We start from the raw sequence: 19,753 nt of genomic DNA on the forward strand, positions 1-19,753 counted from the left end.
CTCGCTGGGATGCATGGCAGTGTGATTCACCAGGACACCCCCATTCTTCTCTTTTCAGGCTCCTGCTCACATGGGTATTGGCAATGTCAGAATGGCAAGTGTTACAGACCAGAACAAAGCTGTGATTTTGAAGACAACTGCGGGGATAATACAGACGAGAGTGAATGCGGAACTTCGTGCACCTTTGAGAATGGCAGATGTGGCTGGCAAAATTCCCTCGCAGACAATTTTAACTGGGTGCTAGGGGTCACCTCGCCTCAAAGCCTTAGACCTTCTGGGGACCACACGCTTGGAAATAGAACTGGTATGTTGTCAGTTCACAAATGAGATGTAATTGTCTTCATGGAGCTTCTCATACCTCCTTTCACAGGCAGCAGGGCAGTCCTAACATGTCTAATCAGGGTGTCATTTTTAATGAATTGGATGTGTAACAATATCAAAATATTAATTACTGTTGTAAAATGACTTTAAGTTAGGAAAAATTGATTCTCAGTTGTTTCTCCTTTAAGTATTGCTATATGAGTCAAGCAAGATAATTTGTAACTTGTCGGGAGAGAGGCCTTTGGTCTGGCTGCAGCTTGCAAGGGTGAGTTAGCTCAGCTCTGAGATCCACTGGGTCCCACTCCTCCAGACCTTGAGTTCATTTCCAGGAATCTTAAAGTTACCCATAGTGACTATTCATAGTTTAATTTTAGGTAATTTTAAATAAATAAATTTAAATAAATAAACCTCCTTTATTAGTGGCAGTGCAGATCCTGGTTTGTTTTGGCCAAAGCATCCAGTTATCTCTTCTTGTTCTTGCTACAAGCTCCGTGCCTTCATCCTCTGCCTTTGAAAGTCCCGTAGCTCAGGCAAAGATGTTACCGAAGCTGAGCTCAGAACTGGTCTTAAATCGAAATATTCCACAGCAGAGTTGCACAAAGGTGTGGGACTTATGCTTAGTAGTTGTTGAATGTTTACATGAACTGCTGAAGGACAAAACCCAATAAAACCAAAGTTTACTTGAAGATATGTAGAAACTGAGGGGCTAGTGAAAGCTTGCCAAGGTGACTGAGGGTGAAACAGGCACAAATAATCACAAAGATTATGTGTTCATATGTTTTTAAATTTTGAGACAGTCCAGCCTGGCTGCATTTCACTGATGTCAAAGAAAGACGCAGTACAAAAGAACTGCCCTCCAATGCGTCCCTGTCTTTCATTTGGCTTTTAAAATAGCCAGTTCTGTTAGAACACATATTTATGTATCTCTGTGGTATATATGTTGAATCCACTCCACATATGAATAAAATTACTGCTGATCTAATTCTCAAACCTGGAAATTTACCCTATAATCTGAAAGTTAAGTGTTTTTGTTGTGATGAGTGATCAAACAGGTCAAATTCTCCATTTCTTACCTAAAAGCTGCTCTATAGTCTTGAAATTGTGTTCTCAAATAAATATATTTAGAATTAATTTCACTTTTCATTATTTTAATGTGGTCACATTTTTAAAGGTGAAGGTGGTATCTGGCCATATTGTTAGTACTGATAGCACTTAATAACTGTGTTCATCATGACAGAACCAAAACAAAATTCAGCTCAGCTGTTAAAATTTTGTCATATGTGGTAGAGAATACTACAGTATTCAGTGATCGGTCCTTGTACAAAGATGAATTTCAGCACTTACTTCCAAAACCTCAACTCTTGAGCTTACATCTAGCAATTGCTTAATTCTAACTCCCATATTAGCTCCTCTGTTTTCAACATTAAAACGTTGAAAATTTGCTTATGACTAGAATTATATCATTCTGATTGGAATTATGTAATTTGTCCTATTATCTCCTAGCCAAGCTTGACTAGCTGTGATCAGTCCACTGTTCCACAGTGCTGGTCCCAGTCATTCAGATCAAGGGGCCTTTCAGAGTGTCCCTTGTCTGCCACCTGAGTCAGTCAAGTTTCCTTCCAAAGAAGACTGTGAAAGTTTTTTGGGGTTGGGTTGGGTTGGGTTGGGTTGCTTTGGTTTGGTTTGGTTTGGTTTGGTTTGGTTTGGTTTGGCTTCGTTTCCTCCAAACAGAAGTAATTTGTGTAATATTAAACAGGCGTTAACAAACATCAACATGCCCAGTACTCAACCCAGTCTAGCCACGTCTTCCTAGCAGACATTGATGCTATGATACAGCATGCTTTTCATATCTCGTAGTGTTTATATACATGGCTTTTTTAACACACAAAATAGCAGATGTAGAAAAAATAAGTTAATTTGCATTCTCTAATTATATTTTTTAAAAAGTATTATGATGAATAGGTCACTACATTTGTTAAATATACGCTTCACCTCAGGGAAAAAGCAAATTTCTCATCCCATAATATTATGGCAAACATCTATGTTTGTAACTTAGCCAGAGATGTGTCAAAGTTAGAATGAACTAATTTTACTCTGTCTCTAATGAAGTAAAATTTTTTTCTCTAATTCATATACAAACTTTAGTAGATGTGCAATTATAATTTAAGTGTGTTATTTATACTACATTTATGTTTATGTGAATGACACATTTGGTTTTTATACAAAGGAAAAAAATGAATTTGAAAACTGGCAGAATGTATTATACTTCTGATTAAAAATAAAAATGGAAAACTCAAGGACCATATCAGTGTTGGAAAAAAATAACTGTAGGCATCTATTTTTGCAATTTCCTCTGACTAAATAATTTAAATGTGAGTTAATATTCATACATTAAAGAGTACAGATGGCCAAAGGTAATATGAATCACTAGGGACACCTAATGATTTCTAAATGTATGAAGGTTTTTCGCCTGTTTCACAAGTTTTTTTATAGTGTGACTTGCTATTTTGAAAGTTATCTTTCAAAAACTTCATCCTGAAATTTATTCCTGTGTGCCTATTGTACGATGTACTGTCAAAATAACAACTAATGCTGTTGGGCAAGGACGTGTAATCAGAGTAGCTGGGAAACATGGAAGTATTCTCACTCTTCTATACAGGCCCATCCAAATCTTAAGCTGCTCCCAGTTTATTCCTGATATAACAAGAACACAAGGAATGTGATCTGGTCAATTTTTACCCTAAGCTGCGGTTCACTAGTATAGGACCTAGATAGGAAGTATACCTCATATGTCTCTGCATTTACTTTGCTGAGATTTGGAATCTGATTTGAAAGCCCAAAACAATTTTTCAGTAATATGTCATTTAATTTCAGGACAATTCCTGTATCTTGAGGCCACTGCAATAGGCCTAAAAAATGAAAAAGCCCATGTGAAGAGTTCCAGATGGAAAGAATCAAGTGGGAATTGTGTGATGAGCTTCTGGTACTTCAAGTCATCAAAAGCCATGGGACATATTCAGGTTCTGATTAAGGTAATAGAAAAACCTTTTTCTTTTGAATATCTAATATCTGTAAGGGTATATGTGCTCCAGCAGAGTGCTTCAACACTCTGACGTTCTGTTGTTCGGCTTGTAGACTGGTAGAGCTCCCATGCACCTCTTAGTTCAGTGCTGGTTTTTATTATTCTAGTCTCTTAAATATGCTTTTACCATTTCTCTTCTGAAAGAAGTTTCTCTGAAAAGTCACAGAAAATCTTTTTAAAACCTCTTTCCGTTTTCCCTCTTCACATACAGTACCTTTCTCTTTGATATTCTCCATGTAGGAGCTATTTTCTTATTTTGCTCCCATCCCTATTGGTAGCTATCAGTATACAACCCTATCATTCTGATGGGATGACATCCACCAAAAAAATGAATTAGCAACCTACACAAAGTGAGAATAAAATGCAAAAATATGATTGTATTAAATTATTTATCTTTTTGTGTACACAGGTACAGAATATATAATCAATTTTCTTTAGAAATGGCAATTTCTTCACTAAATGTAGGGTGACAAAAAATTATAAAAAAAACAAAAAACTATTTAGTTATTCAGTTACAAGTGAAATCTGATACGTTCCTTGAAAATTGGCTGTTCCATTTGTTGTTCATTAAAAAGAGAAAGTATTAAATGCTTGTAAAAGCAAGTTTTAAATCATAGTATGATTCTGAGTAAAATGTAGAAATTAATGATCAGTGTAGCAAAAGCTACACATTTCACCTCCCTGTGCGTGCTGTGCATTTTAATGCCATTGGGCATTTTAATATTGTTGCACCACAACGACCAAATATACCACTTCTAGATGTAGTAGAAACCTTTGCAAATGAGAGTTTGTGTATTTGTGCTTACCTGTATCTGTACAGGGAATCCTGGCTATTCAAGTATAAATCATGGTGCAATTTATTTGCTACATGTCTGTTAACTTCTCTTTCTTCAGTATCTCTAATAAAATCTTGGGATAGAAATTATTTTGGTGAACTGCATTAAAATCTCTTTTATTTCCAATGCACATGTTGACTGCTTTAACTTTTAATAATAAATCATATTTTGTCCTTGAAAATAAGTTGATAAAAATTGTTTCTCAAATGTTCTGGATTTTATAATTCAAAAGCCTGGAAGATAAAACACATCAACAGTCTTTAACATCTAAAGACACAACCTAGGCTAAGTCTGTCTGAAATATAAAAACAATGAGCCCTTTGACAGCCATTAGGAGATTTTTTCATGGATTAGTCCAGACACCTATAAATGACAACAGGCCATTCATCAAGTAGCTATATAGATAATGAGATGTATTTATACAGCTATTTTTCCTAGAAAAGCTCAAATCCATAAAGGAGGCAAGTAGATTAAAAAAAAAAATGTTGTTTAAAAATAACTTTTCTTTGGTAATGTATTAAAAAATGAAAACAAAAATAGATCACATTACTTACAATAAATAAGGTGCAAAAATAAACATTTATTTTAACTCAAAGTTCAAATTATGTTCTCATCGTGTTACTCAAAGGTGTATCTTGTAGCACCCAAATATTGTAATTATGAGCATTTTAGGATTAGTTAATTTTAATTGTAAACTAACTTCCAAACTAACTTTGGTCAGTAATTATCACATTAAGTATGTTACAGCATGGACAGTTGCTTTAAAAACAGAAAAATAATTATATCTCATTTTATTACATGCAGTGGAATTAATAATACACATTCAAATACTTCTATTAAACAGCAGACAAAAGAAGTGAAATAAAAGAAAATCAAACAAATCACACCACCTAAAATGAGTTAAAAAGAGACATTTATTCTCTGTTGGGATATTGTCTCTGAAGGGTTCAAGTCCAGTAGTTAAAATTCTTAATTATTTTTTCCACCCTCAGGATGGTCAAAGGGATTTAATTTTTTTAAATTTTTTACAAAATTGACCCGAGCAGAGTTTCACTAGATCATTATCCCCTTTGACAAAAGCCTGTAGAGATTCTTTTCTACAGTACTTTTTAATATTTGTTTGAAATATAATGTTCAAATAAATGACTTTTATGGAATTTTCTAGATCACGATCAGTAATATTTCCTTTCTCTAGGTTTTGGGAATATTCTTTATGTTTTCTCTTTCTTTTATTCTTATTACAGTGAGACATTGCCTCTTCTTATTTTCACCTAATTTTACTATCCTAATAAACTTTTTAGACATTATTTTTATGTTATTTTAAATCCTTGTCTCCAGGGAGCTTAAAGGGATTTTTAAAGGCAGTGTAAACAGAAGACATTTGAGTAACAATTTACTATTCTCATTCCATTTTTTTTAATGAAGGCAAGAATTCTACATGGAGATAGGAAAAATTATTCTCATTACTGTATCCAGGATTGTTTTGCAGATCAACCTAGTTTATGTGTTATGTTGCTTATAAGGATTTGTAAGTCAATATTATAATTAGAGTTTCTATTTAGTAATGTCTGTATGAATAAAGTCTAATTAAACAACACATAGTCATGGGAAGTCATACTGAAGCTTCTCGTTGTAGTTCAAACTGCAATACCATCATATTTCCATCTAGTTTGAGTATCTCTTGATTTAAAGTTAAGTTAATGTCAGTGAAAGCAGATTGGTAGATTGCGATTAGTTGAAAATGCAAGGAAGAGGAGATGACCTGGGAAGGAATTTACTGTCTCAAGTTTGACAACTTAGCAAACTGTCTCTAGCTAAAGGGATTGTGCCCGTTAAAAGTTGAACTGAGAGTGAACGCCATGCACACCAATGACACAGTAATGAACAATCATGAGGAAATATTGTATGGAGGCAGAATGCAGAAGACATTTCTTCTCCTCCTGAATATCACAGTGGAAGAAAAATGGTAATCAAGAGTAAAAAGCCATTTTTTTAAAATCATAGTTCATGGTATGTATTGGTGTCTTCTCAATATTCTCATTGCTTGTCCACATTCAGGAAGCTTAAGAATATTATCTATCATACTACTAAAATAGTATCTCACATTATGATATAACCAATAAAACTGCAGGATCATAAAAGGGATACTATAGCAAGTATGAACTTTTATGTTAAGATTTGCAGTTAGAGAAAACAAGTTCATTTTCTAAGGGAATTTCTCTGCAGTTACTGGGGTTTTTTTCTCCTCAAATTGTACCACATATTCTTCATATAAACCTCTCTATATATGGAATAATAATCCAATCAAAATGATGGGCCATTGAACTAGTTGCAAAAATACAGTATTCTTCAAATCAACCCCCTCAACATTTATGCAAATGAAATATGTTGATATTACAGTTATTTATGGAGACCGCAATATCCAACTCACCATCCGTCTAAATTGCAATTACAAAGTGTTTAATAGCAGTGCAAAAGCTCACCAGGCAAACAGAATATTACCAGAAGAGATGTGGATACAACTAGTCAAAACTTTGCTACTGCAGTGAGATTTTGAGAAATCTTCTAATCTTCCCTGTATCAACTGTAAGAGAATACAATCCACTGTAGGAGATATTCTGCAGCTAAAGTGCAGCACGTTCGCTATGCCTCTTTTAGCAGTGATGGTGGGGTACCTCATTGGCACTCAATACTGGTTCATTTTATGAGTCAGAAGAAACAGTGTTATTTTTAAACGTGCTTCTAAACAGGCAAGCAAGAATTCTTAGGTGAAAGGAATAATACATTTTATTGTTCTGCTGCTCTGAACATACGTTTCCTACTGCTGCTTAAGTTGTTTCTTTTATAAAAAAGAAGCAAGCCTTAGGAATCACAGTGGGAAAGGAGCAGCAATCAAAGGATAAAACCATTTGTTGAAGATAATCTTTGTGGGATCAGTGTTAATTGCCCTGCATATAGACATTTTCATTAAAAAAGATAATTTAGGATTTAATACAGTGGGGGGGGCCTCTTTCAAGGATTTGAAACAAGCCTCTACAAAGAAATGTGCAAATGTATAAGGAAGGTGAAACCTGCCATTAGTAACTACCTCTGCCGACTGTGACAAGGCCAATATACACAGGATCTCATTAGGAAGTTCCAGCGGACCTTACTCAGGCATTTAATTAATTCCATCCAGTTACAAATGAGCAAAGACATAATGATATTCAGGAGGACAAGAAGTCCTGGCCAGCTCATGGCAAGCGAAGCAGGGCCCCATTGACACCGCCACAGCGACAGACTAACCTGGCCAGGGCAACAGGTGGCTGGAGCCAGCAGCCAGCATCCGCCAGCTGCCCAGCACCGATGCAGCAAAGACCCTGTCACCTGGTTGCTGTGGCTTCTCAGCAAAAGCTGGAAGCCGTCAGAGTTGTTCCCTTGATATTGTTATTGTTTTTAGCCAGCCTAAGGTAGAGAGGGTTAGCTTATGCACCAGCTTAGCAGGTGCCACAGCTCAGGTATAGATGACTCATGGTGGTTTTTGTAATTCCCTGGTTATTTGTAGTGGAGCAGCCTACTGTCCCAAGCTGTCGACAGGAAAACCTGCAGCAGAGATGCTGCAGATGCCAGCTGACATCTAGACATTTGTGTTTCTAGGATCAAGCAATTTAAAATGAAGTTTTCACAAATCAATATCATTGACCCTACTTCTATGGGAAGTCACTCAAGAATAAAGTCTGAGGAAACAACTTAGTCTACTTCACAGCTTAAAATAGGATGTGTATTTCCACATTGATTCTTCTCACTGGCTGCATGAAAAACAATCAACTCCTCACATTAATGTAGAAGTTATAGATTTCATTGGGTTCAGGTAGCCTCAAAGCAGATTATCTGACCTCCATGCAGCTAGAGGAAGAAACGTTAAATTTTCAAAGATTTGCTTGAACGTTTTACTTAAGAGTCTGCCGAACTTCAAAGTGTGCTCCAAACAATGTAGAAAATGTATAGGTTTTTCACTTACCTTCTTAAGACATGATAAACTTTTTAGAGAAATTGTTTAAATCTAATGCAGAAGTGTAAAGTTTTCTAGCATTTGTATATGGGTGAAATAGATATATGAACATAACTAGCTATATGTTCAGTAGCTTACATTTATCTTTTTTTCCTTTGAATCCTAGTATTTTATTTATTTCAAATAGTTTTCCTTTATTAAATCCAGCAAAATACACATTCAGGAGAATTTGGTTCCACACAGCAGCACAAGGGTAATGGCCTTTATTTAATGAGTATCTACAACTCTCAAGAGAGACACAGTTTTAAACTCTTTACTCCCATTGTTGACCTGTGAACTGTTATTAAAAGTTGTATTTGAGTCAATGAAATGTCTGATCTGACTAATGAGTGAGAGTAAGGGAGTGTTACCTTAGTCCCAGGAGCTTTAAAGGAAATCAGTGGGGATACTGTGAAATACAGTATTACTTGTCAAGAAAGAAAGGAAGATTAACTTTTATGGCAGGTTTACTTCCCAGAGCAACATAATTTGGTATTTATATTTCCTGAATTGAATGCAGAATCTGAAATAGCACTTTGCAGCTTTTAGGCATTGTTTCAAACAGGGTTGTTGTAGGTCTGATTTTGACCCCATGACATAAGCATATCTCCAAGTAAATTGAGACTGAGACAATGCTTAAATAGGAATGTCAGATGTCAATGGAAGCATCATTTCTCAAAAACAGGTTACATAGAAGGGACAAAAAAATATGCACAACTGTAGATAAGGACAGACATCATTCAGTGCATTTTATTTTCTCAGATGAGTGCATTAGGAAGTTATTTCAATCTTCTTAACTGTAAATTATCAGAAGCATATAATTCATTGTATTCTTATACTGCGACCAGATGTAAGCGTTCATTCCAAAGAGTTGGTGAGCTGGAATAATACATTTGGACATGCTTTGAAGGAAAAAAAAAATATCTTGAAGAAGGATTAAAGAATCACCTTTGTATTTTGGAATCTTGCTCATGAAGACAAGAGGTTCATCAGAGGATTTGTGATTTAAAATCATCATGTTTCTAGAAACACATATAAGAGAAATTGTTCATATGTGAATTATTAAGCATTTTTTTGTTTAAGTTCTTTGAGAACTTGACCTTTTTCTCCCTTAGGAGACGAGGATCATGAGTAGTAAAGGGTTAGTGTGACTAAGGGCATGTCTGTCAGGCAGGGCAGTGCCTGGTTAGAAAACTGAGCAGGCTGACAGATTTAGACAGCACGATGCATACCGAATCATCGAAGCAACACAACAATATCCTGTAACATTACACCTGGAATCACAAGCCCTGCCTGTCAGGGCTAATACCACTATCCTATTTTCTGTCGCAGCCTGGCACCATATTGCACAACATGACACAGATGAAAAGTGTACTTTCGGTCTCCTCCACACTGCACAGTTCTCCGGTGTTGTTTCACTGAACTCATTCCCCAAATCAGAGATCTCTGGGAGTGATTTAGTTTATTGATTTGTCGGCTCATAATCTCACAGAGTGATGGTGGTTACATGGCTGCTTTTTAGCATATGAGGCTTTGAAGCACCTCTGGGATCTTTGCAGGTCCGACTTACTCTTTTCTAACACTTCTCAGGGCAGACTTTCAACCGCAAAGGTTGTGATTTAAGTGTGTCTCAGGGCAGAGTTCATTTAAGGATCATAGAGCTGCTGTTTAATGATTTTTACTGAAGCAACAGACATCAAAATCAGGTCTTTTTTATACAGTAGCTGTGAAACAGAGACCTATTTTTATGAAGACAAAAGGACTTTGTTTAAATAATAGAGGCATAGCCTTGAGCTTTGAGCATTTTTATTAGTTTTTCATATCTTTTCTTCTAAATAGGTAAATTTAGAAATGTAATTAACATATCTTTTTTTAAAAGAAAAATAAATAATGCAACATGTAACCTGGTGCCTGCTGATATCTTTTAGAAAGCATATAGCATTCATCAGACCTGAAATCCCAAGATAGTATCTAATTTTCCTGATCAACAACTCCACTTGAAAAAAACACACTGAACATTTCTAGGAGTTCCATTTAACCTCAGAAAAGGTGGAAGATCTTTCTTTTTTCCTTTTTCCTTTCTCATCTCTTTTTACACCCCAAGGCCCCTTGGTCTTCCACTGAGAAAAGTATCTTCCTTTTGTCAAACACAGACTGAATTGAACAGATCTTATACTAGCAAAACTTCAGCAAGCACCGATGTAGCACTAGTGCTCATTGTAGAACATTAAATTGTTTCCAGTTTTATCCTCCTTTAATGCAACTTTTATTTTTAATTCATAGTTCATTTTTAGTGTCTTGGAGATGTTCTAGTTTCTGGTAGTCTTTGATCTTTGCCAGGCTTGCAGTATCAGGCTGTAGTGTGCTTAAAATTACTTTGATGACTCAATAAAAGGTCTTAACATGAAGAGTCTAATTTTTATGCTTCCAGAATTTTTTTCAGTTTCTAGCCTTCAGTTTTGAATCCACAGTAACTTAAGAAAAAAAAGCAGTTGTGTTTCTGTATTTGCTGTAATTTATTTCACAAAGATGGAAGTATCTAATTCCAATTCATTTCATGCAAGAGTCAGACTAGGTATTTTTTAGTACCTATATTTATGACAGTAATAATCTGCATGTGTATTTGTTTGTAGGCTGACTCCATTGCATTATCTAATGGTGAATTAAATGAAAGATGAAAGACTGGTTTAATTAGTGTTGTCTTATCTTTGCATGCACTGACATCCAACATGGTGGTAGAGAGCAGTTATCATTTGCAGCAGAGACTAATAGTGTAAATGTAGTGGAAGCTTTGAGAGTCTTCAGTTTCTTCCTGCTATCTTACTTACCATGGAGACAAATCTTTCCATAAACCTGGTAACTTTGCGTTGCTTGCCTATGAGAGGGTCATTGCAGCTCAGAGATCAATTGCCTGCAGACTCATGGAAACCTCATAGTCCATTCATAGGAGTTTCTTATCTAGATTTTTAGACTCAATTTCTTTCAACAGGCCTTTATGTTCAGTCGCACACCTTGGGTTGTCCAGCTACCCTCAGCACTTCCCACCTTGCCTCATTCTTTTGTAACTTGTTCCTGCAAGTTTTGCCAGGCAATATCTGCAAAATTAAAAAAAACAAGGAGCTCATATAAGGAATTTTAGTACCACTCTTAAGACTGAAGAAACCATGCTAATGTGATTTTCTGTTTGAATTAATGAAGTAATGAGAGATGATACTGTAGTACTACTAAAATCAGGAATTAAAAAGACCATTTGCGTTAAGTCCCTGGATTATGTGGGTGTAACTGTGTGGTCTGCAGAGCATATTTGATCTTGCCTTCAGCAGGAGCACTAAAAGAAGGAAATTAACACTAAAAATTGCATTTCTTATCTCCCACATATCAGATTAGTTGAGGCTTTTAATCTATCTGTGATACTATTTTTTCTTTAGCTCTAGGAGTTTTAGATGACATGGAAAGTTTTCAAAGGCTAATGCAAATGAAAAAAACCCAAACCTTTATTTTAAGTGTGGCTCTTATAGAATTAACAAATAAGGAGAATTATTTAATCTTTAGCTGTAATACTGGGCTCTACTTTGGATCAGGAATAACTGGGGGTGGTCAAAATATGAGGATTTTCTTAGAAGAATTGGGGTCTTGTTTTCTAAAGAAAGTGAGGACACCAAAAAAATCCACAACCTACCACACCAAAAAAAAAACCCTGAGACTATATCTATCAAAAAATCATGTGGATGCTTTTCAGATTTTCATAATAAATGAAAACTATAAGACCAATTTTTTTGCTTAACTTTCAAAATCATACCAGTGAAAAAAATAAAATTCTTACAATGGAAAACATTCTAGTGAAAATTTTGTTTATTGGATAGCAGTCATTGAATAAAAATACAGTGAAATGTTCTAAACTAGTTTTAATTCTAACACTCATAATAACAGGAAAACAATTAAAAGCATGGAGAAAAAAAGAGTGCAAATAACCTTATTTTTATTTCCTTGCAAAATCATCTCTTTTCTATAAACCATTAAATGTCACCACATGTTTCTCATTATAATGGTAGGGGAAAGTTTGATACCACAGGTGCCATTTTATGATTAATAATTATGAACATTTTTTTGGATGTCAATTGCTCTTCTCATTGAAATGTAAGAAGAGTCAGCTGTTGTGAAAAGGTTGTATGAAACCACACTGGAAACTTAGGCTAATGCAATTGCAAAAACCCATTCTTTTTATATAGCTAACTTCTCATTTATTGAAAACTGTGTTTTGTTGTTTAAAGTTACAGTGAAATGGACCAGGCGCTCAATCTATATTTGACTGAATCAATAAATCAAGGCACAAATTGAAGCATCTTTCAGCTTTTAAATAATTTGCTTACACTTGTTTTCTGTATATTTATACTGTCTCATTTAGGTGGCTAAAAATATTACTTGTTCTATTAAGTGTCGGTATGATAAAGCTACTCTGCCATTTATCCAATGAAAATCTGCAGCCTATATTTAGAATTTATTTGGTCTTCCCCTCAGCTGCTCGCTGCTGCCTTCCACTCCTTCCACTGAATAGCACAACTTAGTATCTTACTGTTTTCTAGTTTAATTTAGTTTGATCTGTATGAGAGAAAATGTTCTTTAAATAAGAGTTTCCAATGTGATGCAGAAGAGGTAGTATTTAAATTTTGATACATGAACCATCTAATTCATTTCATTGATCAACGAACAGAAGATGACTCTTGTTATTTATGACATGGAAATACTCATTAGATTTGAAGGATTCTGCTGTGCTCAACATTATTCTGAGCGTTTTGACAGTGTGATTCAGTTCAGAATTGTGTTCAATGGGAGTTCAGAGGGAGTATGTTATCAAAAGGTTTATTAGCAGTCACAAAATGATTTAGGTGGATTTCCATCCCTCTAACACTTTATATACCAGCTGTGTTCTTCAAGTGTTACTAAAAGAATGAGAGTTCTCCTTTTTTTTCCAGCCTAGCTGTTTCAGGAGTATGTGGGCTATGGAAAGGAATTAACAACTAATGAAAATCCTCCTCTGACTCAGTAGCTGCACATTTTTAACCTTAGACTTTGCCTTACTCAATAATATGGTCTGTTTAAGTCAGTACATCTGGAATTTAATCTCTATACAAATTGCAGTCTCCTCCTTCCAAGTTGTACCAAGATTCATTGTACAGAGAAATGAAGTGTTTCTTCAGGTAAGATTTGAAATCTCTTGACAATAGTGATGCAGTAAGACCGTTCTAAAGAGACTAGCTGTCTTGAAAAGACCAATCTTAAAGAGTCAATCTTTTCAGCTTGAAAAGAAAATTTTACTGTGTGTAGCTGAAGAACCTGAATGGTCTTACAAATAATATCCAGAGAAGGTGTGGTCTTATGAGGAAGAAAGATACAGGAGACCATGTAGCAAGACAAAAGAAGGCACATCGTGGTAAATGATACTAAAATACCTTAAAGCACACCATCTAGTTCATATTTTCTGAGTATGCCAATCTAGTAGTCACAAGTCTTACAGTGGTGCATATAAGATGCACTTCTTAGGCTTCATCTTAAAATATCCCTTTCCATACAGACACGATCAGACTGAATTTCTGCTGTAGGAAGGGTGGGGAAGGTATGTTCTTCCACAAATCCCTTGGAGTTCTCTTATTTTTGGTTGTTTTATCACTCAGTGGTTATGTTTTTCCTTTGATTTGCCTTTTTTAATGTTGCAATGTTTCCTTAGTTCACGCAAACAGATTTATATTCTTCTGATAATTGGCTCTGTGCTTATTGGCTGTAGGGAATAAATCCATTTAGAAAATGCAGGCAGAACTTCTGCACTGTCTGCATCATCTAGAGAAAAACAAGCGGAAAAGAGGAATTGAGGTTATCACAACTGCTGAAACTATAAACGAGAAGTGGATTATGTAACAGTTGCTGCACTGGGAAGAAATGGAAGGATATCTGAGGGATTTTCATTGAAAACAAAAAAATTAATGGAAGAGAAAAAATGCCACTGAATTTCCTGTTCTACGTTAGTTTTATTTGTATTTGTTTGACAGGTTGAAAGTTATTACAAATTCTGTTTTACATATTCGAAGTGTGGCTGATTCTTGTTCTCATGCTTGTTTTCAGACCTATCATTTTGCCTTTATGTAGATAAATTATTTCTATGTTACCAAAGGAAAGACATCTTAGAAAGAGATCTCTGCACTTTCTTCAGCATGTAGATTTCTTTTCTAAGAAATATATTAGGATTGCAGGACCTGCTGTTAAATTGTAATTTGTCCCAATGTGAGTGGGGTTCCTGTTACTTAAAGTTATAGATGCCTCCAGTGCAGCCACTGTGGCAGTCACCCTAGCCTCTCTTTGTTGATGGTGGGGTTTTCTCACTACGTCAAAGGGAGTCTTGAGTACCATTTATCTCATTCTAAAGTAAGCATCTATAAGAGGACAGGTGGCTATTGCTTTCCGTATAGCTTCCTGTAGACATATAACTGTATATAGTAACATTCAATAAGAAATATTGGGTACATTCAGGAATGTCACTGGATAAATATTTGAATTTTGGATATTTCAGTAAATATTTTTTGATACTTCATATCTATGCTGGCAATGCAAACACCAAGATCTCATGAATCTGTTTGCAAAATTTTGTCTTCTACATCCCTACCAGACTATATATATTTATATATTTATAACTTTATATGTCCTTGAACATATAAGATGGTGACCACCAGAGAGAGAATTAGGGAAAGAGAGGGAATCTCACTGAAGTGTTTTAATATAATTAGACCTGTCAGTTATGAGAGCCCTCAATTTGTAGAGAATATATTTCATAATTACAGATTAAAAAATTAAATCAGATATCTGGTTCCTTGGCATTCTGTAAGAAATAAATAGTTGTATCCATCAGATATTATAGAGACAGAACTTGAGCATTTCTCTTAAAAATGTCTCTTTGCTCAGGATCAATTCAGTGAAGCTTAAGAATACTTAATCGAGCTTTGACTATGTAAAGAGCTTACTATTTTTTTCAGCCTTAGTGTTTTGACTCCCCTGAGCCTGTCCAGTTCCTATAATATCCCAGAGGATCTGTTCTATATTTCTACAAGCCCAAAAGCTACAATCCAATTGAAAAGAATATTCCAATAGAATACAAATAGGCTGTAAAAGTAAATGTCATGAAGAAAGAAGTACAGTTATATCCCAGTGAACCTCCCACTACATCGAAGTAGGGATGACACCTGACTGACAGTAATCATTCTCTTATATGTCTGAAAAAGCATAAGATACTCTTCGACAATTAGTAGGGAATATTCATGTCAATCCTTGTCCTGCAGACTTGTCACTTCGGAGAAGTGACAGATGAAATATTTAGTACAACCTTGACAGTTTTAATGTCATTGTACAAGAATTAAGAATTACAATTGCTAGTGTTAAGAATTATTACTAGTCTTAGGATTTTATCCTACTGCCCTGAAAGAATCTTTTTTTTTTTAAAGTATGTTTAGTTTACAGCAGATATATGTACTTGTTTTCCCTTTTTTTTTCATTTTTTTTTATTTTCGTCTCAGCAAAATCCCTGTAAAGATATGTTTTGCCACTTCTTACATTCAGTTTTACATACAGAATCAAGGTAGTATCAGAGGTGAATTGCTAAATTGAAATATTGATTAAAACAAATAAAATCTCTGAAAGATTCCAGATCTTTTGTTCAGCCGAATTGACTTTGCCTTGGGGCTTTTATTTTTCAAGGCAGCTGTAATGATAATGCTTTAATTCTTCATGAACAAATCTTCACATTTTGAAGAGCTGAGCAGACTTTCACGCAGACTGATTCCATGATTCCCACCTCGTGGAACTGATTTTGTAAACACTGTGACACTGTGAATAGAAAAATCCTTCTGACCTTAGCCACTAACTTTCAAAGTTTCAGAGAAGAAAAGTTAGTCCCACCAGCACAGCTTCTGCCTGCCCACCATGTCACTCAAACAGTACTTTGATCCATGTCATTGACTAGAGTAAGGCGCTCCACTTCCAAGCATATCTTTGCCCAGGATTGGCCACACACAGTGATAAATTGTTCCAAGATAAGACATGACAATGAGTAAGCAAAGTTTGGTCCCACTGCCTGAAAAGTTTGAAATTCAGTTAAATATTGAGTAAGTATCCAAACTGGTAGATACTTATCTGAGTCGAGCAATTTATCAATCTTTCCATTTAGTTTGTATTAAACACCGATTCAGTGTGAAAACATCTAGACCAGATTAATTTCTTTCAGTTTTAGGAGAGAGACATGTATTTTCTTTCTGTTTCAGTGGCCACAGAGAAAACTGACAAAGTCACTTTTTTGATGCTGCTCAGCAATATTTTCTGTCCTAGCTGAAAGTTTTAGTCATGCAGTAAAGGCAATGAAAGTGCCAAACAACTCTACACCATCTTATTTCAGACAGCGTACATAAACAGAAAAGAAAGGTGCTTCACCACCCTCCTAAAAGACAGCCTGGACGAATACATGTTGGCAGTATCTGGTGTGATCTGTGGTCCTGAGATGCAAGTTTTGCCCATGTTTCACCGTGGCTGGTCACATGTATAGACTTTCCAAGGCACTCAGGGGCCTGTGCCTAGCCAGCTCCCTCCTCGGTGGGTGCTCTGAAGTCAGGATGCAACATGGATGTCACCACTGGTTCTAGAGTCATCAGGGGCATGCACCTCCTATTTGGACAAGTTTGTATTCCTTCTCTCATTCTATAACCCAACCGATAAAGGAGAATATTAATGGGAAAAAAAAGAAAAAAGAAAAAAGAAAAAAGATGATCTAAAGTATGGTTCTTAAAGGACAAAAAGTGGTAAAGAGTTATCAGCACTATTTTGAAGTTCCTTGATTTTACACTTAAGATGTGTAGAAGACGAGTTAAAGAGTTAAAGCTCCTTAATAAAAAGCTGAAATTTGATATGTGATTTTGCCTCACATCTTCAAATATGGTATTCAAAGTATTCTCTCTAGGACAAAAAACATGACAAATTTGAGGTTATCTCATTTCTGCAAATGTCTTTTTGTGATTTTGATTCATAAACTGTTTTGTTACATCTCTTACAGTATATGTTCTGCATTTGTTTAGGCAGTCAGTATAAGTAAAGTTTTGACTTTCATTTTATAATCCAGGGAATCTAGCATTGCGCAATGTTTAGGACACTGTCCTTACATTTGGCACTATGGATGGCTGTAACAGTTGTCCAGAGTCTTCCTAGAGTTTTTGTAACTGTGATTCTTTCTCTTTCAAGCTTTGGTTTTCCAGAGAATTACAGTTGCCTCAACTCTAAAATGGGAACAATCTGAGACAAGTAAAACATGATTAAAACAGAGGTGTGACAAGGTTTGAGACAAAATGGAACTAAGTTGCTTGAAATGCTAATGGTCCTATAAAATGGATTTGATGCTTATTATTACTCAGTTTTAGCGGTAGAACTGAAGGAAAAAAAAAATTAAATCCAAGCAATCACAATTGTATCCCTTAAGCTACGTAAAAACCAAAATCAAACGAAGAAGGATTATGCTAGGAAATGAAGAAATTTCTGCATTTGAGGAGAAAGGAAGGCTGGGAGGGCTAGGAAATTAAAACAAGATGAAGTAGTACAAGGTACCTAATGAATCCTCTTTTACAAAGAGGAGTTGTTTTATTTCTCTGTTCTAATTGGTAAGGATGACATACAGAATGAAGATGTATTTTAAGAGCCTAAGCACATAAATGTATATTTCATGGAAAGAGTATCATGGGAATGTAGAAAGATGCAAACAAGAAACAGAAGAGTTTCCTTGGTTATAAATAAAAGCTGGCTATAATGAAATCTAGTAGATGTAATAGTTGTGACCAGATAAATCAAAGTTTTAAGAAGGTGATACTCACAGAAGAAAATCAATAAATTATTCATGCCTTCCCAGTATAGATTTCTTTTCCAAAATAAGAATTTTTAAAGTATAACTTCATCTTTGCTAATGAGCAACTTAGTTGTCATTCCTTGAAGTGCCTACTTGCTTGAAACAAAATCCTATCTCCAGATGAATTACCAGTTGCTTTTTATCAAAGTGCTTTTGAAACTGGCTTTTCTCAACTCAGCTCTTACAAGTGCTTACCATTTAGCTCCTAGAAATATTACAAGTGCTGGCACTTATGACAGGGTGAGCTGTTAATGCCTTCTGATGTTCTGAAGGCAATTCCAAAACTGATGCATTTTAAAAAAGGAATTTCATTGGTGGTATAAGTTTATTTATCAAATTTGTTCATTAGAATGCCTGTTCCTTGCTGAAATGCATATTCCTTTATTACAGTGATGTTAATTTTGGAAATGAAAATTGGGGGAAAGATATTTCAGAGAGTGAAAACCATCTTAATGCTTTGCACAAAGGAGGAAATTAAAGGAATGGAGGGATGGAGGGAGGGAAGGAGGGAGGGAAGGAGGGATGGATGGATGGGCTTTGTCATTAACTCTTATGAAAACCTGCTGAGACTAATACATGCAGATTGTCTAATAAAAGGCTTGAAGGCTGAAATATCAGTGTTTCATCTTGCTGTTTTCCTTCCTTCTATAATGCACTTTGAAAATGCAATTATGTGATTTTGTAAGTTATCCTTAAAAGTGAAGCTAATTTTTCATGCATACTAATGTACTTAGGCAGTATACATTTTGCCTGGATCAAATAACTTCTTAAAGATACCATTTGATCAGCTTGATGTTTCTTTTTCAAGTGTTTTTATAGAAGGCAGAGACATACTAAATAATATTTCTGGTCCCTGTCAAAATAAAACTCTGAAAAATTAGAGAGAAACTTATTTTTAATGTATTCTCTTCAGTGCTGTGAATCATGAATCTTCGTTGAAGTCACAGGAACTTGAGTAAGCTCATGACTTTCAGTGGCATATCCCTAAAGTAAAATTCACTCTGTTGCATACTCATCACTAACATTTTCCTATCTTTTGGGACCATTACTCTGTAGATTGTTGCAGTTCTGTTATCTGCTTTTTTGTTGTTGTTGTTGGTTTTTCTTCTTCTTTTTTTGCTACTTCCATTTGCTGAATACTTCAGAATCCCATAGCATGCATCCCTCAGCATTCCTCAGTTTAGTGATGGAAAGTATAAATTTCGAGTTTAAAATCTCTCCCTACATTGAAATTGTTTCTATTTGTCTCTCTCAGAGCTGTTCTAGGTGGACTTAATAACTTCAGAATTATATGTTTAATGCAGAGCTTCAACATTCAGATAATTAACAGTAATTTTCTAAATGTAATGGTAATCTTAACCACAAGTCTCTGTGGGTTATTTAATAGGAGAGACAAATATTCAAAGCAGTAGCTAAGGGCAGAGTAGTAAATAACTACTGCTGAGCCCAGATTTTCCTACATAATTAACAACACGTACAGATGTTGTATTTGGTTTGTTTGCATACACTTACCAACCTTATACTTAACATACAGAGTATGTGTCTTTCTCTAAAATAAA

General features: G+C 35.2%; 1 protein-coding gene across 1 annotated transcript in view; it reads left to right on the forward strand.

Moving 5' to 3' along the window:
* The window catches only part of MALRD1 (MAM and LDL receptor class A domain containing 1), a 295,587-nt gene that overhangs the window by 145,126 nt on the left and 130,708 nt on the right, over positions 1-19,753 (forward strand). Inside the window, exons 26-27 of the mRNA XM_050890929.1 lie at positions 59-304; positions 3,196-3,353. Coding sequence (XP_050746886.1) covers positions 59-304; positions 3,196-3,353 — 404 coding nt within the window. The remainder of the gene's footprint in view (positions 1-58; positions 305-3,195; positions 3,354-19,753) is intronic.

Source organism: Gymnogyps californianus, chromosome 2 (genome assembly GCF_018139145.2).
Source record: "Gymnogyps californianus isolate 813 chromosome 2, ASM1813914v2, whole genome shotgun sequence".
In the NCBI taxonomy this organism is placed as follows: Eukaryota; Metazoa; Chordata; class Aves; order Accipitriformes; family Cathartidae; genus Gymnogyps; species Gymnogyps californianus.